The sequence below is a fragment of the Pan paniscus genome, chromosome 1 (genome assembly GCF_029289425.2).
Source record: "Pan paniscus chromosome 1, NHGRI_mPanPan1-v2.0_pri, whole genome shotgun sequence".
Classification (NCBI taxonomy): domain Eukaryota; kingdom Metazoa; phylum Chordata; class Mammalia; order Primates; family Hominidae; genus Pan; species Pan paniscus.
Window position 1 is genome coordinate 115688983 of NC_073249.2, and position 22142 is coordinate 115711124.

Consider the following 22142-nt stretch of genomic DNA (forward strand, 5'->3'; position numbering starts at 1 on the left):
ACTCCAATTTTGAGAGAACTGACTCCAATTTTGAGAGAAGTTCTACTGTGGGTGAAATGTTTTCAAGTAGCATTGCATACTACAGAGAAATCTTTCATGAAACGAAGTCAATTTCAATTTGATGTAGCAGACTTTATTGTTATCTTAAGAAACTGGTACAGCTACCCCAACCTTTAGCAACCACCATCAGTCAGCAACCATCAACACTGAGGCAAGATGCTCCACCAGCAAAAAGATTATGGCTCATTGAAGGTGTAGATAGTTGTTAACATTTTTTAGCAATAAAATATTTTAAAATTAAGGTATGTACACTGTTTTAGACATAATGCTATTTCACACTTAATAGACTACAGTAGAGTGTAAACATAACTTTTATATGCACCAGGAAACCAAAAAACTTGTGTGACTTATTTTATTCCAACATTTGCTTTATTGTGGTGGCCTGGAACTGAGACTGCAACATCTTTGAGGTATGCCTGTATATACTGGCATTTATCTCTGAGCTATATCAATTCTCTCACTCATGGCAGTGCACCATTTCCTAATTTAGATGCATACATTTTGTTGTCTGGGTCTTGGTGAGGATGGCTAGAGGGACATCATAAAAAGGATCAGGGACAAACACTCAGGTGGCTGATGGGTCTCAACATATGAAGCAAGAAACTCCTGCCCTTCGTGGGCTTTGTGCGTTCCTTGGATTAAGCATCCCTTGAGGCAGGTCTAAAAGTGGAGATAGAGAAGTGGAAGATGCTATCTGAGAGGTTCCTCAGGTCTCTAAGGAAATTAATATAATTATTGATTTTTAGAACTGTAAAAACCTATGAGAGATTATAAAATGATTTGTTTGGCTGGGTGTGGTGGCTGATGCCTGTAATCCCAGCACTTTGGGAGGCCGAGGCAGGTGGATCATGAGGTCAGGAGTTCGAGACCGGCCTGGCCAATATGGTGAAACCCCATCTCTACTACAGAACACAAAAAATTAGCCGGGAGTGGTGGCACGCGCCTGTAGTCCTAGCTACTCAGGAGACTGAGGCAGAGGTTGCGGTGAGCCAAGATTGTGCCACTGCACTCCAGCCTGGGCGACAGGGTGAGACTCTGTCTCAAAAAAACAACAACAAAAAAATTATTTGCTCAAATTAAACAATGAGCCAGAAAATTTTAGTGGTTGAGAGCATTCTACTGGTAGAGGAAAATGAAATATAAAACTTCTGAATCACCGTGGAAGAGGAAAGAAGGGAAAAACAGTGCTGAAACGAAGCAAGGAAACATAGAGCACAAAAGACAAAGCATAACAAGGTAACAAAAACCCAAATATATTACATATGACAGAAATACTGACAGATAAGCCTCCCTTATCGAAACCCAAATATTAATGAATCTCAACATAAAGTCCTTTCCTATCACTGTAGGGTTGGATTTATTTCCCCTCTAGTGGAACTAGAATGGAAGCCCAGGCTTGACATCCTGCTAGGACCCCAGAGGCCTTTGTTTCACTCCTCCCTGCTTTGGACATCTGTCCCCGTGCAGCATTCTTCCCAGCTACAGCTTCCCTCCAGTTCTCTGAGAACAGAACTGATACAGGGGAATGTCCAGAGCTGCTTGTTTCTACGTTTAAAAGAGGTTAAGATGATGCTTTGAAATGTTTTTATTCTTTTAGAATGTATTCCACCAGCTGTCAACAGCTCGTATAACCGACCTGTGACACCCAGAAGTGAAGGCTTCTGTGCTAATATTGGCAGAGGCAGTGGCAGTGGTAGAGAAGGTGGCAGTGATGGGGGAAGTGATGGAGAAGGCGGCAGTGATGGGGGCAATAGGGGAGACAGAGCTTTCTGTAGTGGTAAAGCAGATGGCATTTATAGTAATCCTGAAGATAATAACAAGTTCTACTGGTGTGTGGAAGGCAATACCTTTCACCTCAAGTATGCCCAAGGTTGGAGCAGAACTGTAAGTGTTGCAACTGGCCTTAAACATACTCATAAAATCCTAGTGTCACAGATTCTGTTGTCTGCATGTCAAACTACATCCTCCAATATGTCATGTAGTCTACATATTATGTAAATCTGTCACTTTGGAAGCTTTACCCCACTAAAACTGCATTATAATAAAGCTTAACTCTATTAAGACCTAAAAATACTATAAACTCCTCGAACCAAGTCTAGATGTAAAATAAATATGGCACAGTATGTTTTAGTCTTCGTGTTCATTTGTACTTTATTACTTTTATATACAATGTAGCATTTAAAGTATCCTGAAGGTTAACTGAAGCTATATTAAAATTTTATCTTTCATCAAATCAGATTACTATTTTAGAGAGTTCCTTTCCCTGGGAAAAGCTTTGAGCGTCTCTGTACCAAACAGTGTGAAAGATGTTCTATCCCCACCTCCACCCCCATCAATATCCTCCAAAGGGACCTAAGACCTTGAAGCAGAAAAAAAAACATTAAATGCTAAATTATCACCTCTGAAAAAATCTGCACATGTGGGTACAAAGGAGAAAAAGGAGGGAGGTGTACAGGAGAGGTGATAACAGTTAATCCTGACGTATCTCAAGTCATAAATACTTCTTGATAAGATAACAGAAATCATTAAGTCATCAGATTAAAAGAAGTGTATATATTAGGTATGTTCTTGCTGAGGTATCTTTATCATTATCTTAATATATCCTATGTGATTTCTCATAAAGACTTTTCTGTCCTTCACCATTATTATTTCAGAAGACCTTGGCCTTTAAGGAAGTAGGCACCCCCAGCATCATATGACCAGGAGGCTTCACCTCTTGCTAGCCCTTTCCCCAGGTAACACTCATCAGGGGGTGGCCATGAGGGTTACAGTAGGCTCTCTTGCAGCCACTGGCAGCTTCTCAATCTTTGGTGTCCAGACACATGCAGGCTTATCACCTTTCTGGTAATTACAAAGAAGCCTAAGTGGGTACAAAAGGACCGTCTTATTAAAAGATTAAATCATATTTAGTGCCAATCCTGAACAAACTATATACTTGATTATTTCAGCTAGTGCTGGAAGGAAAGGGGTCTACCTCTCAGGCCTGAGTGTCTGAGTAAGTACTTTAAATGCAGCTGCTTACAAGTCAGTCTGGGGCTATAAATATTATGATCTTTATAACCCCAGAATGACTTGTAAGGTTCTAGGGGGTCATTCAGATTGGAGGGCAGACCCAATCCCCTAGCTGCCCTGGGGAGTCCTCCTCTGACTTCAGGCCAGGCCCAAGGACTTAGTAGATAAGTTTTATTTTGATTCCTGCCATATCCCCAGTGCTTACTGCTCTGCTCAACACATAGTAGGACCTCAGTATATATGTTGACTCACAGACTAAATGGATGATGTCATAGGAAAGGGGCAATTTTTTGGTTTTTGAGTTTTATGTCAATCTGGGAAAGTCAACCAAATCAAGACCTTCCCACTCCACACTGAGCAACACAATTGGAAGAGCTCCAATACATGTTTTAATCTGCCTTAAGTGTTTTCTGTATCTAGCAAGCCCAAATCCCATCCAAACCCTTGATATGTATAGGCTAACAGCCTCCTATGACCAGGGCTAGTGGTAGAATATATAAAATTGGCTCCTGGGAATTAGAACTAGAGAGCAGGGGCCCACAAATATTTCACTAAAATGAAATCACCCAACTCAGCACCCAACAGGAACCCACAGACCCAGACACGCACGTGTACACCACAAGTCAGTAGATGGAGATAGCACTGTGCACTAGTCTTTATGTTCTCATACAGCAGCTATAAGCCCCTGTCCCTCCCTGGGCTCCAGGCTGCCAGACAAGAGGGCCACAGTAATGTAGAAGAAGAAGAGCAGCTCTGTCCTCAGTCCTGGAGAGTCTGTGTATAAGAGGAGCACGTGAAGGTAGTCACAGCTGCTCAATTATAATACAGGCTTAGGTAGGCCACACGGTTCCGATGCTTTCTAAAGTCTTTGTCTGTGGACAGCTGCAATGAAAGAATGTTGTCTAGATCAATATTCTAATGAGAACCCTCTCCCTCTGGTCTTCCCAGTTATGCAAAAAAAAAAAAAAAAAAAACTGTACATTATAGAGGTGAATCCCAACTCCATAGTAATCTAGCCTTAGTGATTCTCCCAAAATTTGTATGTACATCTACCCTTTATCATCTTACTATACTGTATACCATGCTAGGAATTATTTACTACTTAGTAAATCCCCAAGCAGTTGGTGGGCTTCTTGAAGTCAAGGACTATATGTTTAATTCTTGAGTTGTTGCCCATAGGCCCTAATGCAATAATGTTAATACATTTGGCATTTAATAAATAATTGTAGAATTAATGAAAAGTTCCACTAGGAAAGAAAAAAGCACCTCTGGAATTATGATAGCTAACAGATTGAACAATTACTATGTTATCAGGTACTGTGTTAAATGATTTTCCACATTTTCTTTATAACCTTATCGGATTGATTCTATTGTAATACACATTTTACAGATTAAAAACTGAGGCTTAGAAAAGTCAAAAGATTTGCTCAAGATTACACATCAAGTAAATACTGCAGCTAGTATTTGAATCCAGGCAGTTTTGTCCCCAGAATCCATGCTCTTAGCTGAATTCTCTATGGCTCCTCAGTGATCTAGTACTCAAGGGGTATGTTGGAAAGAGCAATGTATTAGGAGTCACAAGATCCAGATTCCAGTAGTGAAACCTGCACAAATCACTTAATCCATCTGGGCCTCTATTGTGTAGGGATATTTCCTCTGTACCTACCACAAAAGTTATTTAAGGATCAAATAAGAAAATGTCACTTTTATTTAGTCATATATACCTTTAAGAATCTAATGAAATAGTGTAATTCTCCAAAAAGTTCCTCACATTCATATACACACAAAATTGTGCATATAATTTTTTGGGACCAAGGACTTCCTGAAGTTCATTCACAGACCCCTAATTAAGAGTCCCTGATACCTATGAAAGTACTAGATCGAATAAGAGTCTTCTACAGAAGTTCCAATCTTATTACCTCAGCTTTTAGGGTTCTTTTCTGTAGACATGGAACCTGAGCCCAGTCTGGAGATCCAAATTTCATTGGCCAGGCAATTTTTGGTGGTGGCTTCTTCTCTGGGTTGTATGCACCAGGGCTAGAAATAAAAATACAAGCATCATGTCTAATGAGTTAGTGATCATACACAAACTCCATCAGTACCAGAGCCGTCCCTGGACTAGGCCTAACCTCTTGGAAAAAGGCAACAGATTGATTAACTTTTTAATTAAGCATGGGATTCCTTTACCTGTTAATGTATTTCGAGTTAGATGTTAGCGTTAAACATCTAACTTGACAATCTTGACATCCAGTTAGAGCACAGATCGACTCCAGATTAAAAGATATTTCTGTACCTCAGTATCTATAGCTGAGAGACGAGAAGGTCCTAGAAGCGGTGGGTGATGAAAGAGATCTAAAGCAGTGATGAATTAGTACTGCCCACAATTTAAAGTTGGTGATAAAAGTGCAGTGATAATCTATCTGCAATGTAGGCAAAGCAAAGCAAAGCCAGTTAAATTTTCTTGACAATGGGGTCATTTAAAAATTGTCTTTGTTCATATACACTTTGTCTTTTGGTGTGGACTCTTTACTGTCAGGAAATAATGGACTGGACTTAGGGGTCAAGACTCAATGCTTCTACTTCCTTAATGCAACTTGAGAAAGTTACATCACTCTGTGATTCTTGGATTTCTCATCAATAAAAGAAAGTCCTTGATCTTTTGCCCTACAAGTCTATACATTCTGAATAGCTTCCTAAAGCATTGAGAGTAAGCCTGTTGGCCTGCAAGGCCTATGTGCTCCAGCATGCCCTCCATTTCTGTCTCATTTCCTACTTGCTCACTACACTCTAGCCATGGCAGCATGCCTTTTTGTTCACGTCAAATTCCTTCCCAATTTATAGCCTTTGCACTTGCTGTTCCTTCTGCTGGGAATGCTCGGTCCCCAGATCTTCACAAGGCTGGCTCAGTCTTGTCATTTAGATCTCAGGTTAACTGTCATTTCTTCAACCCTTTCTAAAGTAGACTCCAGGCCATCACTCCCTATCACATTGTCATCCTGTTTTACCTTCTTTGTAGCCTGGACAACCTACTTCCTGGTTTGTCTATGACAGTCCCTACCTTATGGGTACTGTCTTGGTAGAATTATTAATAGGCCCCCTTTTACTCTCAGAAGTGTCATGGTTTGACTAACAAATTATATGGTCACTCTATCACTATTGATATTTTCTTGTATATTTGCTTGTGCTCTGTCTGGACTCTAGAATGTAAGCCCCAAGAAATCAGGAGCCTTGTGTGATGGATTTAGTGCAAAAATCTATCGAACCTACAAAACTGCCTGGCATATTAATAAAAATTCATTGAATGAGTAACTATGATTCTACATTCTACAATGCCAGAAATCTGTGAGACAATTGATTAAATCTCTGAATGGTTCCTTATTTAACTGCGATGGTTTGGATGTCATCCCTTCTTTATGTGCTTCTTTTATTACGTACTTCTTTTCCTCCTATTGCTTTTTTGTTGAAGTGCACCAAAAGAGAGGAGACATACCTGGGATAGTAAGTGTCCTTTGGGTAGTTCTTAAATCGAGGCACCAAGACATTAAATGGAGCAAAATTTTGTTTGTGTTTTTCCTGCTGAGGACTTACGTTCTGGTACCTGCCTGCATGAGGTGTCATTTCCTGTTTCCAAGAAAAAGATCATTATGTTACAGAGTGATATGTATATATATACACACAAAGCCTTCCAGGTAGAAAAAACAGAATCATCCTCTTTCTGTTCATAAATCAGCTATGGTTCAGCCACCTCAAGCTACAGAAATAAGTCTTCGGTAGGTAGAAAACCGAGATATGGGTGTGGTTCAGCTACCTAGTGATACATAATATATAGGTTGTAGAAATAAATCTAGGATGGGTAGAGAACCAAGGCAACTTATCACGGCCACTATGCTTAACACCTCACTGAGAGATTTTTAGAGATTGTATCTCTGCTCCTTAAGCTCAAGTGTCAGGAAAATGTCGTCCAATAAGAGATTAGGATCCCCTACTGAACTTTAGACTTGAAACCCAATCACACAAAAGGGTGGAAAAGTTGGAATTTGTTATTTAACTGACAAGATAATATAATGTATATAAACACAAGCTTCAAATGTTTAACCTCAGGTATCTCAACACTAAAGCCCTGTGTTGGGACCATTTCTTCAGTAAATTGTTTTCCACTCCCCCGGTACACTCATATGCATATTTGCAATGTTAATGCCCAAGCTCTTCAGATAGGCTTCTTAATAGCTTTTGCTTAAATGCCTACTTTTCTTTAATTTCAGGGCATATTCTTTTAGATCACCCCCCTCTTGCTCTCTGCCCTTTGCACTCCTGTGCAAATGCATGCAACAATGTGGATAACACTAAAATCCCAGCACATTACCTTCTGTATTGGCTTAAACCTCACAGCTGTTCTGGCTCCCAAAGTATATCCTTTTATACTGGTTGGGATCTTAGATAAGTCGTATGCCAAGCCATATCCCTTTGGGTGGTATATTAAAAAACAAACAAACAAAAACACCAAAAAAAAAAAAAAAAGAGAGAAAACAACGCATAGTCAGAGAACATCAGGGCCATCGAAATGGAATGAGCTTAGCATGTTCCCATCTGAACCTTCTCTGCAAGGGATTATTCTTTCTTGTCTTGACTCCTTTGAGGTCAAGACCATAGAATTACACAAGTAATACAGGTAACTTTGTAGAGGGGTGTGGCTGGATACGTAGACTATAGGACATTGCCATATATTCGAATGCATCAGTCTTCGGAGCCCCACAGAGCTGAACTTACTCTAATGCAACTGTCAGCCTGAGGTTTGGAGGAATGGGAGGGTAACTGGCACTGGCTCAGAGGCCTTTGGAAGTGAGGAAGGAGTAGGGATTATATGAAGCTAGGGCTTGCGTTTAATGGAGGTGCAAGGCGGGGAGCAATAATCCTTTCATCTCTGGCATTGGCTGAAACAGCTGCTTGCAGAAGAACAGGGCGCTTTCTTATGCTGGGACTCTGGAGATCTCAAGTCCCACAGAATTTTTTCTTTTACGAAACTTGGAAACTTGGCTATCCCTCAATAGCCGGGGAACTGAGGAGCATCTAAGGGGAGGTGAATACTCACATCTGAAAAATAACACCCAGGCCCTCTGTGGGGTGATCCCCTAAGAGGGACAAACTTGTTCCCAATCAAATTTGGGGGATGGAAGTGAGGAAAAAGTTTCCTCTGTTGACATGTTCCAAAAGGGTAGTTATCCGCAGCGTCTAAAATAAAGAGGAGAGGCTCCACGTGAGGGACCGCACCTGGGTCTACGTGAGCGCGTTCCGGGAGGGGAAGGTCGGGGAGACTGAGCAGAGGAAAGGGCCTAACCGTGCGCTTACAAAACCACGCCAAACTCCTGGAGGGGGGCGAACTGCACTTCCTCCCACTTCGTCTTTCCCAGCTTCCCCACCCTTCCCCCTACCTGCCCTCTACTCTAGGCTTCTCGGCAGCCCTCCTCACCTGCTCTGCTGAAGCACATCGCGAGCTGCTAGGGCTAGCACTTGTGTACTGCGTTGCCAAGGAAACGAAGGCTAGTCCCGTGATTCCCAGCTGCGGAGCGCGGGGAGGGGGAGAGGGCCCGAGCGCGCCTGCGCGGCAAGTTGGGGCGTCCACCGAGCCACTACTGGGGCAGGAACCCGCACCTTGGAGCCCAAAGCCCAGGGGATTGTAAACTCAGTAGCTGGGCTGCGGGTAGAGGGTTTCCTGGATTCGCGGCTGTAGGGGCTGCAGGGTTGACGGGGCGGCAAATAGCTTTGGAAGCTGGGCCAAGAGGAATGCGCTGTTGTAGAGGGAAGGACAGTGAGGTTCAGAATATCCCGAAGCCTGGGCCACCAGCAAGTAAAGTGAAAGTAGAAAGACAGCCGCTGCGGCGTACGGGGGTGGACTCCCTGGGCAACGCCCCAGCAGAGGAGTAGGGGGCGGAGTTGAGCTGACAGCTAGTTCCATATTAGGCCCTTAGACCATTTTTCCTTTTCCTGAAGCCCCTCCAATCAGGTTGCCCATTCTATCCCGGGGGGCCGTGGGGAGGGGGCGCGAGGTTTTAAAAGAACTGGAGGCCTTGCGTGGACCGGGTAGAATGCCACGGAATCAGAGAAGACTCTAATAGTTTTTTTTTAGAATTTGGGGCAGTCAAATTTCTAAGCCCCAGTTTTCTCATCTCTAAATTGGGAATAAAAATTCCTCTATATAGGATTGTTGAGAGGATCAAGATGACAGGATTAAAACAGTTCAGAACGTGGTACTTGGTGGGTGACATACGACAGGTTATTATCACTGAAGATAATAATAACCGAAGAAAAAAGATCAGAGTGTGTTTTGTCTTTTTTGCCTTTGTCATGGATATTAACACTAGCTTGTTTTCACTCGATTTTTAGGATGGCTTTAGGAGTTGTCCAGGTGTTAGAGGTTAACAGAACACCCAGTGTGACTGGTCCATACTTTGACCCTTTACAGGTGATGACCCTGGAATCCACACATACTCCGCGTTAGGACAGCCTTCAGGGATGATTTTTATAGATCTAAGGTAGACTTTCCAAAAAAGGTGACAGTGACTCCCAGAGGGTGTTTTGGAAATTTGTGGAAGAATTTTTGCTTGTTAAAAATTGTTGGGGTGTTGTTCCTGGTCAACAGGCTAGGGAGGCTAGACATCCTACACTGCATTGCCCAGGCATACAGTGAATTGTCCCATGTCCCACATGACATTCAAATATGTCCTGTTGGACTCTACAAAAATAATTAGTAGTAGTTATATACATTAACATTGTGAAGAAATTTATAGGAAATAATGCAGAAAGCCCAGTAATATAAAAGGTTGTTATGAGGAGCCAAGCTTAAATGGAATAAAGATAGGGTCTGAAAATTATTGTATAATTTACTCCAAGCATTTTGTCTACTTAAAATACAATTGCAATAATACTGATAGTAAATAAAATGTAAAGAAATGCAATCACCCATTACTTAGTGATGAGGATGTTTTCTAAGAAATGTGTCATTAGGCGACTTTGTTTTGCGAACGTCATAGACTATATTTAACACAAACCTAGATGGTATAGCCTACTACACACCTAGGCTTATAGTATGGCCTCTTACTCCTAGGCTACAAACCTGTACAGCACATTACCATATTGAATACTGTAGACAATTGTAACATGATATTAAGTATTTATGTATCTAAACTTACCTAAACATAGAAAAGGAACAGTAAAACTATGGTTTAAAATTAAAAATGGTACACCTGTATAGGGCTGCTCCATTGTAATTTTAGGGAGCCACCATTGTATATACAGTTCATCATTGATCAAAATGTCTTCATGTGGTGTATGACTGTATTGGTATGGATTTGATGATTTTTACTTCCATTAATAATTTAGGTAATATTAACATTTGTAGGTATTAATGTGCTTTTTGAAAATAATGTTTACATTATTTGTGACATGAAACATATTTCACAAAGTTTCTTGAAAATGTGGTAATCCATTCTTACTTTGGTAGACTGGTTTGCTTCAGACTAATTCTCCAGCTGAGAACAGGTGAATTGAATAAGTAAAATATATATGTTTGAAGATATCAAAGATATACCCAGAAAGAAAGAACATTCAGAACCAAAATCTCAGAGAGAAGAGAAGCCCAAAGTGGTGAGTTCAACCTTGGTGCTGCTCTTCCATTGGAACGCTTGCTAAATAAAAAGCTGGCTAAGAAGCAGAAGATTTGAGCAGAACTTTGGTTAGACAGCCTCTGAGAACTCGGAAACAAGATTTAGGTTGGCCATGGAGAAGGGGAAACTGGAAAACACAGTTTGAAGTTTAAGTCAGAACTTCAAAGAGATAAACCCTAGGAATAAGGGTGAACAAGAAATAGACCAGCTGTCAAAAAACCCTGAAGTTCAGCTTTGCACCAATTCAGTTCCCAATTGCATTAAAGTGATCCACTTCTATCCTTATTGCATGTAATAAACAAAAGTAAGTATTTTCTGAAGATATCATCCAGAGACTCAACTAATTTTTACATTTTTTTCATGCAAAATGTTTGGCATTTGATATAAAACAAGAGGTTATAATAAAAGAGTAGAAACAGACCCACAGAAAAATCCAGATATCGGAGTCATTAAACATGGACTTTAAAATAACCATACTTGGTTTGAGATTTTGGAGAAAGCAACAGGACTGCAAGGTGAACATAGGGAAGCGAAAGAAAGCAAGGAAATAACATAAAGCAAATGCTTGACTTCTTAGGTAAGAGGCTAAAAGAAAAAGATCAGACTCTAAAAACAAAGTCAATAAAGATCCCAGTATACTCAAGGAAAGAGAAATTTCCCATCAACCTCTGTTCATATTGCCAATGTGATCAACATAACTTAACTGGGCCCATCTACATCCTGATTGATGCAAAATTTATCAACTTTTCAGTAAAGCCAGACTGAACATCGTATAGTCAAAGACAGACTGTCTATATGTCATGTGTATCTCCTGTATAACCATCTGTGTAATGATAATAGGCTAATGCAGAATTTCAGGTAGCTCTAAGAATTGCCAAAATGCCAGTTTTTGAATGATGACCATGCACAAAGGAACTCATGCAGGTGTCTGCTAGTACCAGGGAGTACTTAGACAAAGTTTTATAGTGTAGCCAGTTTTGATGAAGACCTTAAGAATTCAGTAGTTTCCATCATGCACATTTTATAGTATCAAGAGGATGCCAGATGTTTATGGAGACTGTTATAGCTTTATGAGACAGTTAATGGCTTTTCTCACTTGATTGTCTCTGAGGACATATAAGAATTATTATTATTCCAGGGAATTACTTGCTCTGTTGCAATGGTCTAATTTAATGAGGATAAGTAGATTCAATTTTTGGCATAATGTTTTAAATAGATTTGTCTCATTTTAAAATTATTGAATTAAATAATAATCAATTCAACACAGAGGAAAAGCTGATTACCATATTTAAGAAATTAAATGACAAGATGAATTTAGAAACAGTAAATGAATCAAATAAAATTGTAGAAATAAAAAGTATTGTTGCTGAAAATAATAATTCAATGTATGGGTTTAACAGCAGATTAGAAAAGCTGAAAAAAGTGAATGAATGGACTTCCAGTTCCAAAATAGCAGCATAGAAGCAAACTGGCTTCACCCTTTGCCTTCTCTAGAAAACCAAAACCAGATATACAGCACTGGGATTATCACCAAAAATATCCCAGAATTCAAATATGAAAACAGTTGCCAGTGCCACGAGAAGTGAAAAAATTCCAAGCAGATGGTAAGAGAATTGGACTTCCACATCTGTGGCACCCCTCCTGCCATTCTGCCCAGAACAAGCATGTGGAAAATTTTCCTCCAGTTCAGTTTCTACATTGGAAAAAGTGATACTGAGATGGACAACCAGTTTTCCCACTATCTTGGGTTTCCTTGCAGAAGATCTGCCCCTGCCTTAACCCACAGGAAGCATCACAGTGCCTGGGGGGAGAAATATACCTGAAAACAGGCAGAGGCAAAGGGAGGAGGCAGGATTACCTAACCAGCCCTGAAAACTCTGTAACTCAGCTAAAGGAGATGCCAAATCAGAGTGGCTGTTCAGCAGTGCAAAGCTGTAGGAAGTTCATCCCACAGGTCTCCTGGGCACAAACCCCTAGCTGGCCTTCTCACACTAAGAATTTATCTCAACAAGGGATATCTCAACAAGGGGTTCCACTTTTGGCTCCAAGGCTGATGCTCTTGCTAGGTCTCAGTTTGTGGAGAGAGAAAGGGACCAAGAAGGCAAGGCCTGAAAGTTGGACACATCATTTCCACTCATGTACAGAACTTAGACATGGCCACCTGGATACGGTATTCTTAGCTGGCAGTTTTTTTCTTTCAGCACTTTGAAAATGTCATTATGCTTACTCCTAGCGTGTATAGTTTCCATTGAGGAATCTGTTGCTGGATGAATTGGGGATCCTTATATGTTATTTGCTTCTTTTCTCTTGCTGCTTTTAGGATTGTCTCTTTCTCCTTGAACTTTGAGAGTTTATTCCTTGGGGTAGTCTTATTTGAGTCATATCTATTTAATGTTGTCAGACCTTACTGTACATAGATGTTTATATCGTTCTCAAGTTTCGGAAAGTTTTCTGTTATTATTTCTTTGAATGAGATTCTACCCCTTGCTCATGCTCGACTCCCTCTTGAACACCAATAATTCTTAGATTGGGTCTTTTGAGGTAATTTTGTATATCTTGTAGGAAATTTTCTTTTGTTTTTCATTAAAACATTATTTTATATCACCAAATATAAAATAAAGCTTTTCAAGTGAAACGAGAAATAAGTCCAAAGTAAATTAACATAGATCATTATATGATAAAAAGCTTCATGCAAATTGTCCGCACTATTAACAAAGCTGCTTCAGAGTCATCCAATCAACAGACTCTTAGAATCACAGGCCTGACTACGCGGGATTAAACTTGAAGGAAATTTGCCATGCAACAGTATTAACTACTGATATATGAGAAGCTTCATATGTTGATACATTACCTGTAAGCCTCACAACAACCTTGAAAAGTAAAAATTGTTATCTCCCCCATTTTACAGATGAGGAAACTAAGGTTCAGGGAGACGGTGACTTGCGAAGTTCACACAGGCCATACAGAGCCAGATTTGGTGGGCCCGTATGATCCCAGGCCCACATTTGTCCACTCTTTTTTGCTACCACTCCTTCTGGAACAAAGTTCCCTTTCTATATATCTGATATTTTCTCAATACTTTGACACATTCAGATGATTAAAAGATTTTTTTTTTATTATTATACTTTAAGTTTTAGGGTACATGTGCAGGTTAGTTACATATGTATACATGTGCCATGCTGGTGTGCTGCACCCACTAACTCGTCATCTAGCATTAGGTATATCTCCCAATGCTATCCCTCCCCCCTTCCCCCCACCCCACAACAGTCCCCAGAGTATGATGTTCCCCTTCCTGTGTCCATATGTTCTCATTGTTCAGTTCCCACCTATGAGTGAGAATATGCGGTGTTTGGTTTTTTGTTCTTGTGATAGTTTACTGAGAATGATGATTTCCAATTTCATCCATGTCCCTACAAAGGACATGAACTCATCATTTTTTATGGCTGCATAGTATTACATGGTGTATATGTGCCACATTTTCTTAATCCAGTCTATCGTTGTTGGTTGGTTCCAAGTCTTTGCTATTGTGAATAATGTTGCAATAAACATACGTGTTCATGTGTCTTTATAGCAGCATGATTTATAGTCCTTTGGGTATATACCCAGTAATGGGATGGCTGGGTCAAATGGTATTTCTAGTTCTAGATCCCTGAGGAATTGCCACACTGACTTCCACAATGGTTGAACTAGTTTACAGTCCCACCAACAGTGTAAAAGTGTTCCTATTTCTCCACATCCTCTCTAGCACCTGTTGCTTCCTGACTTTTTAATGATTGCCATTCTAACTGGTGTGAGATGGTATCTCACTGTGGTTTTGATTGCATTTCTCTGATGGCCAGTGATGATGAGCATTTTTTCATGTGTTTTTTGGCTGCATAAATGTCTTCTTTTGAGAAGTGTCTGTTCATGTCCTTCGCCCACTTTTTGATGGGGTTGTTTGCTTTTTTCTTGTAAATTTGTTTGAGTTCATTGTAGATTCTGGATATTAGCCCTTTGTCAGATGAGTAGGTTGCGAAAATTTTCTCCCACTTTGTGGGTTGCCTGTTCACTCTGATGGTAGTTTCTTTTGCTGTGCAGATGCTCTTTAGTTTAATTAGATCCCATTTGTCAATTTTGGCTTTTGTTGCCATTGCTTTTGGTGTTTTAGACATGAAGTCCTTGCCCATGCCTATGTCCTGAATGGTAATGCCTAGGTTTTCTTCTAGGGTTTTTATGGTTTTAGGTCTAACGTTTAAGTCTTTAATCCATCTTGAATTGATTTTTGTATAAGGTGTAAGGAAGGGATCCAGTTTCAGCTTTTTACATACGGCTAGCCAGTTTTCCCAGCACCATTTATTATATAGGGAATCCTTTCCCCATTGCTTGTTTTTCTCAGGTTTGTCAAAGATCAGATAGTTGTAGTTATGCGACGTTATTCCTGAGGGCTCTGTTCTGTTCCATTGATCTATATCTCTGTTTTGGTACCAGTACCATGCTGTTTTGGTTACTGTAGCCTTGTAGTATAGTTTGAAGTCTGGTACTGTGATGCCTCCAGCTTTGTTCTTTTGGCTTAGGATTGACTTGGTGATGCGGGCTCTTTTTTGGTTCCATATGAACTTTAAAGTAGTTTTTTCTAATTCTGTGAAGAAAGTCATTGGTAGCTTGATGGGGATGGCATTGAATCTATAAATTACCTTGGGCAGTATGGCCATTTTCACGATATTGATTCTTCCTACCCATGAGCATGGAATGTTCTTCCATTTCTTTGTATCCTCTTTAATTTCATTGAGCAGTGGTTTGTAGTTCTCCTTGAAGAGGTCCTTCACGTCCCTTGTAAGGTGGATTCCTAGGTATTTTATTCTCTTTGAAGCAATTGTGAATGGGAGTTCACTCATGATTTGGCTCTCTGTTTGTCTGTTATTGGTGTATAAGAATGCTTGTGATTTTTGCACATTGATTTTGTATCCTGAGACTTTGCTGAAGTTGCTTATCAGCTTAAGGAGATTTTGGGCTGAGACAATGGGGTTTTCTAGATATACAATCATGTCGTCTGCAAACAGGGACAATTTGACTTCCTCTTTTCCTAATTGAATACCCTTTATTTCCTTCTCCTGCCTAATTGCCCTGGCCAGAACTTCCAACACTATGTTGAATAGGAGTGGTGAGAGAGGGCATCCCTGTCTTGTGCCAGTTTTCAAAGGGAATGCTTCCAGTTTTTGCCCATTCAGTATGATATTGGCTGTGGGTTTGTCATAGATAGCTCTTATTATTTTGAGATACGTCCCATCAATACCTAATTTATTGAGAGTTTTTAGCATGAAGGGTTGTTGAATTTTGTCAAAGGCCTTTTCTGCATCTATTGAGATAATCATGTGGTTTTTGTCTTTGGTTCTGTTTATATGCTGGATTACATTTATTGATTTGCGTATATTGAACCAGCCTTGCATTCCAGGGATGATGCCCACTTGATCATGGTGGATAAGCTTTTTGATGTGCTGCTGGATTTGGTTTGCCAGTATTTTATTGAGGATTTTTGCATCAAATTTCATCAAGGATATTGGTCTAAAATTCTGTTTTTTGGTTGTGTCTCCGCCAGGCTTTGGTATCAGGATGATGCTGGCCTCATAAAATGAGTTAGGGAGGATTCCCTCTTTTTCTATTGATTGGAATAGTTTCAGAAGGAATGGTACCAGTTCCTCCTTGTACCTCTGGTAGAATTCGGCTGTGAATCCATCTGGTCCTGGACTCTTTTTGGTTGTTAAGCTATTGATTATTGCCACAATTTCAGCTCCTGTTATTGGTCTATTTAGAGTTTCAACTTCTTCCTGGTTCAGTCTTGGGAGAGTGTATGTGTCGAGGAATTTATTGATTTCTTCTAGGTTTTCTAGTTTATTTGTGTAGAGGTGTTTATAGTAATCTCTGATGGTAGTTTGTATTTCTGTGGGATCGGTGGTGATATCCCCTTTATCATTTTTTATTGTGTCTATTTGATTATTCTCTCTTTTTTTCTTTATGATTCTTGTTAGAGGTCTATCAATTTTGTTGATCCTTTCAAAAAACCAGCTCCTGGATTCATTGATTTTTTGAAGGGTTTTTTGTGTCTCTATTTCCTTCAGTTCTGCTCTGATTTTAGTTATTTCTTGCCTTCTGCTAGCTTTTGAATGTGTTTGCTCTTGCTTTTCTAGTTCTTTTAATTGTGATGTTAGGGTGTCAATTTTGGATCTTTCCTGCTTTCTCTTGTGGGCATTTAGTGCTATAAATTTCCCTCTACACACTGCTTTGAATGTGTCCCAGAGATTCCGGTATGTTGTGTCTTTGTTCTCGTTGGTTTCAAAGAACATCTTTATTTCTGCCTTCATTTCGTTATGTACCCAGTAGTCATTCAGGAGCAGGTTGTTCAGTTTCCATGTAGTTGAGCGGTTTTGAGTGAGTTTCTTAATCCTGAGTTCTAGTTTGATTGCACTGTGATCTGCGAGATAGTTTGTTATAATTTCTGTTCTTTTACATTTGCTGAGGAGAGCTTTACTTCCAAGTATGTGGTCAATTTTGGAATAGGTGTGGTGTGGTGCTGAAAAAAATGTATATTCTGTTGATTTGGGGTGGAGAGTTCTGTAGATGTCTATTAGGTCAGCTTGGTGCAGAGCTGAGTTCAATTCCTGGGTATCCTTGTTAACTTTCTGCCTCGTTGATCTGTCTAATGCTGACAATGGGGTGTTAAAGTCTCCCATTATTATTGTGTGGGAGTCTAATTCTCTTTGTAGGTCACTCAGGACTTGCTTTATGAATCTGGGTGCTCATGTATTGGGTGCATATGTATTTAGGATAGTTAGCTCTTCTTGTTGAATTGATCCCTTTACCATTATGTAATGGCCTTCTTTGTCTCTTTTGATCCTTGTTGGTTTAAAGTCTGTTTTATCAGAGACTAGGATTGCAACCCCTGCCTTTTTTTGTTTTCCATTTGCTTGGTAGATCTTCCTCCATCCTTTTATTTTGAGCCTATGTGTGTCTCTGCATGTGAGATGGGTTTCCTGAATACAGCACAGTGATGGGTCTTGACTCTTTCTCCAATTTGCCAGTCTGTGTCTTTTAATTGGAGCATTTAGTCCATTTACATTTAAAGTTAATATTGTTATGTGTGAATTTGATCCTGTCATTATGATGTTAGCTGGCTATTTTGCGCATTAGGTGATGCAGTTTCTTCCTAGTCTCAATGGTCTTTACATTTTGGCATGATTTTGCAGTGGCTGGTACCGGTTGTGCCTTTCCATGTTTAGTGCTTCCTTCAGGAGCTCTTTTAGGGCAGGCCTGGTGGTGACAAAATCTCTCAGCATTTGCTTGTCTGTAAAGGATTTTATTTCTCCTTCACTTATGAAGCTTAGTTTGGCTGGATATGAAATTCTGGGTTGAAAATTCTTTTCTTTAAGAATGTTGAATATTGGCCCCCACTCTCTGCTGGCTTGTAGAGTTTCTGCTGAGAGATCCGCTGTTAGTCTGATGGGCTTCCCTTTGAGGGTAACCCGACCTTTCTCTCTGGCTGCCCTTAATATTTTTTCCTTCATTTCAACTTTGGTGAATCTGACAATTATGTGTCTTGGAGTTGCTCTTCTTGAGGAGTATCTTTGTGGTGTTCTCTGTATTTCCTGAATCTGAATGTTGGCCTGCCTTGCTAGATTGGGGAAGTTCTCCTGGATAATATCCTGCAGAGTGTTTTCCAACTTGGTTCCATTCTCCCCGTCACTTTCAGGTACACCAATCAGACATAGATTTGGTCTTTTCACATAGTCCCATATTTCTTGGAGGCTTTGTTCATTTCTTTTTATTCTTTTTCTCTAAACGTCCCTTCTCACTTCATTTCATTCATTTCATCTTCCATTGCTGATACCCTTTCTTCTAGTTGAGTGCATCGGCTCCTGAGGCTTCTGCATTCTTCACGTAGTTCTCGAGCCTTGGCTTTCAGCTCCATCAGCTCCTTTAAGCACTTCTCTGTATTGGTTATTCTAGTTATACATTCTTCTAAATTTTTTTCAAATTTTTTAACTTCTTTGCCTTTGGTTTGAATTTCCTCCTGTAGCTTGTAGTTTGATTGTCTGAAGCCTTCTTCTCTCAACTCGTCAAAGTCATTCTCCGTCCAGCTTTGTTCCATTGCTGGTGAGGAACTGCGTTCCTTTGGAGGAGGAGAGGTGCTCCGTTTTTTAGAGTTTCCAGTTTTTCTGCTCTGTTTTTTCCCCATCTTTGTGGTTTTGTCTACTTATGTTCATTGATGATGGTGATGTGTAAATGGGTTTTTGGTGTGGATGTCCTTTCTGTTTGTTAGTTTTCCTTCTAACAGACAGGACCCTCAGCTGCAGGTCTGTTGGAGTTTGCTAGAGGTCCACTCCAGACCCTGTTTGCCTGGGTATCAGCAGCGGTGTTTGCAGAACAGCGGTTTTTCATGAACCGCGAATGCTGCTGTCTGATCGTTCCTCTGGAAGTTTTGTCTCAGAGGAGTACCCGGCCGTGTAAGTGTCAGCCTGCCCCTACTCGGGGGTGCCTCCCAGTTAGGCTGCTCAGGGGTCAGGGGTCAGGGACCCACTTGAAGAGGCAGTCTGCCCATTCTCAGATCTCCAGCTGCGTGCTGGGAGTACCACTGCTCTCTTCAAATCTGTCAGACAGGGACATTTAAGTCTGCAGAGGTTCCTGCTGCCTTTTTGTTTGTCTGTGCCTTGCCTGCAGAGGTGGAGCCTACAGAGGCAGCAGGCCTCCTTGAGCTGTGGTGGGCTCCACCCAGTTCGAGCTTCCGGACTGCTTTGTTTACCTAAGCAAGCCTGGGCAATGGTGGGTGCCCCTCCCCCAGCCTCGCTGCCCCCTTGCAGTTTGATGTCAGACTGCTGTGCTAGCAATCAGCGAGACTCCATGGGCGTAGGACCCTCTGAGCCATGTGCGGGATATAATCTCCTGGTGCGCCGTTTTTTAAGCCCATCGGAAAAGCACAGTACTCGGGTGGGAGTGACCTGATTTTCCAGGTGCCGTCTTTCACCCCTTTCTTTGACTAGGAAAGGGAACTCCCTGACCCCTTGCACTTCCCGAGTGAGGCAATACCTTGCCCTGCTTCAGCTCGTGCACAGTGCGTTGCACCCACTGACCTGCGCCCTCTGTCTGGCACTCCCTAGTGAGATGAACCCGGTACCTCAGGTGGAAATGCAGAAATCACCTGTCTTCTGCATCGCTCATGCTGGGAGCTGTAGACCGGAGCTGTTCCTATTCGGCCATCTTGGCTCCTCTCTTGTAGGAAATTTTCTATGTTTTTTATTCTTTTTCTTCTCTGTTTCTTTTCTTTTCTGTCTTTTATTTTTTTTTTGAGACAGAGACTCACTCTGTAACCCAGGCTGGAGTGCAATGACCCAATCTCAGCTCACTGCAACCTCCTCCTCCCATGTTCAAGTGATTTTCCTGCCTCAGCCTCCCAAGTAGTTGGGATTACAGGTGCGCACCACCACGCCCAGCTAATTTTTGTATTTTTGGTAGAGACAGGGTTTTGCCATGTTGGCCAGGCTGGTCCCAAACTCCTGAGCTCAAGTGATCTGCCAACCTCAGCCTTCCAATGTGCTGGGATTAACAGGCATGAGCCACCTTGCGTGGCATCTGTTTATTTTCAAATAATCCATCTTTGACCTCACTGATTCTTTCCTTTCATTGATCCATTCTGCCATTGAGAGGCTCTAATGAATCTTTCAGTTCAGAAAATTATTTTCTCAGTTCCATTTAAAAAAATTTTTTTAATTATCATTTAAATCTCGTTTTAAAATTTCTCTGATAAGTTTCTGATTTGCTTTTCTGTGTTATCTTAGGGATCACTGAGTTCCCTTAAAACTGCTATTTTGAATTTTTGGTCAGAGAACTCACATATCCTGTCTCAGTAGGGTCAGTTACTGGTTCCTTGCTTTGTCCATTTGGGGAGGTGATGGTTCCCTGTCTGCTTCTGTTTCTTGTGAATGTACATCTGTGTCTTGGCATTGAAGTATTATTTATTCCAGCCTTCTCTGTCTGGCTTGTTTTGGTTTTTATTGGATATATTTACTAATAGATTCTTTACTGCTAGGTCACTGCCTCCTTTTGAGCTCCAGGTGGTGCCCTAAGCCCAGATTTGCCTCAGCTCTGGTAAATGATTGGAGCCCTGCCCTTCCTAAACTGTCGCCACTTTTCTCTCTGAGATTTTGGATTTGCATGTTCTTTCTTTCTTGGTATATCTTTGATATTGTCAAACATATATATTTTAGTTATTTCATCCAGCCTTTTCTACCTGTTCTCAGCTGGAGAATTAGTCTGAAGCAAACCAGTTTACCGATGCAAGAAAGGATTACCATATTTTCAAGGTACTTTGTGAAATATGCTTTATGTCACTAATAATGTGAACACTGTTTTCAAAAAACACTGTGATTACCTACAAATATTAATATTACCTAAACTATTAATGAAAGTAAAAATCATCAATTCTATACTAATACAGTCACGCACCACATAAAGACATTTTGATCAACGATGGACTGTATATGCAATGAGAATGACAGACCAGGCCTTCCAGCTCAGAATTGCCTACTTCTGGTTATGAGGTTCTGAACATCAGCAAGAGGGCTGATTGCAGATGCCTGACATTTGTTTCTGACACTCCCCAAAAGAAGATGGTACCAAGGCAATAAATAAACAGCTAAGATTTGACCAGAGTATCAGACAGAGTGCTATAGTACAGTGGGGGAGCAAAGATGCATCTGTGGTCATGGGAAGTCCAGGAGGGCAGAATGGAGGCACCTGTCCTCTGCAGCCTCTCCTTCCCCACCTGAATCAAATCTGCTGGGAGTCAGGAGGGACTTCCTATTGTGGGGAAAAGGTAAGCAGAAGATTCCCACCAGTCACCACAAACACCTACAGTGCTTACAACAGGAGAATACCACAGTCCTCATGAGGCCTGAGCCCAGTTTGGAGATGTGCTGGGAAATCACATACCTGCATTGCCCCAGATTAGGAGCACAAGGGTATACACCTCACCCCTCTATCAGCCAAGCTGCTGCAGCATGGAGCCATCTTGAGACCAGAGGTACTTCTGGAGTGCTTCCTCCTCTGGGGGCCAATAGCCACTGCACCTCTCCAGCACTGCAGCTCCATCTTTATTCCACAAGCTTCCACTGGTGGTTGAATGTTGCAACCCCAGCAGGGTGGAGCCCGATCTAGGATAGGCTGTGATGCTGGTCCTGCACAGCAGGGAAACCAATTCCCACTGCTTTCACCCCCAGCCAGGGGAATAGCCTGAAATTTCCATCCAGGGTGAACCTGCCTTCAAGCCAGCCAAACTGCTGTGCACCCTTCCCCAAACAGGAGAGATTCTCAAGCCTCTGAGCATCTGATATGCTCCCAGGCCAGTGGAGTGGCTATGGACCTGCATCCAGGGCCTGAAAA

General features: G+C 41.2%; 1 protein-coding gene across 2 annotated transcripts in view; it reads right to left on the reverse strand.

Annotated features, from left to right (window-relative positions):
* Positions 1-2196: 2196 nt before the first annotated feature.
* CIMAP3 (ciliary microtubule associated protein 3) overlaps positions 2197-22142 on the reverse strand; it is a 28332-nt gene continuing 8386 nt past the window's right edge. Inside the window, exons 1-6 of one of the 2 annotated variants that reach the window (XM_003810677.5) lie at positions 8540-9085; positions 8162-8301; positions 7436-7534; positions 6563-6693; positions 4992-5109; positions 2197-3954 (exon numbers count right to left, since the gene is read on the reverse strand). In XM_003810677.5, coding sequence (XP_003810725.1) covers positions 3886-3954; positions 4992-5109; positions 6563-6693; positions 7436-7534; positions 8162-8301; positions 8540-8558 — 576 coding nt within the window. In that variant the 5' untranslated portion in view covers positions 8559-9085 and the 3' untranslated portion in view covers positions 2197-3885. Of the gene's footprint in view, positions 3955-4991; positions 5110-6562; positions 6694-7435; positions 7535-8161; positions 8302-8539; positions 9086-22142 lie in introns of those variants that run through there. The other variant, XM_055114488.2, reaches the window with a different exon arrangement.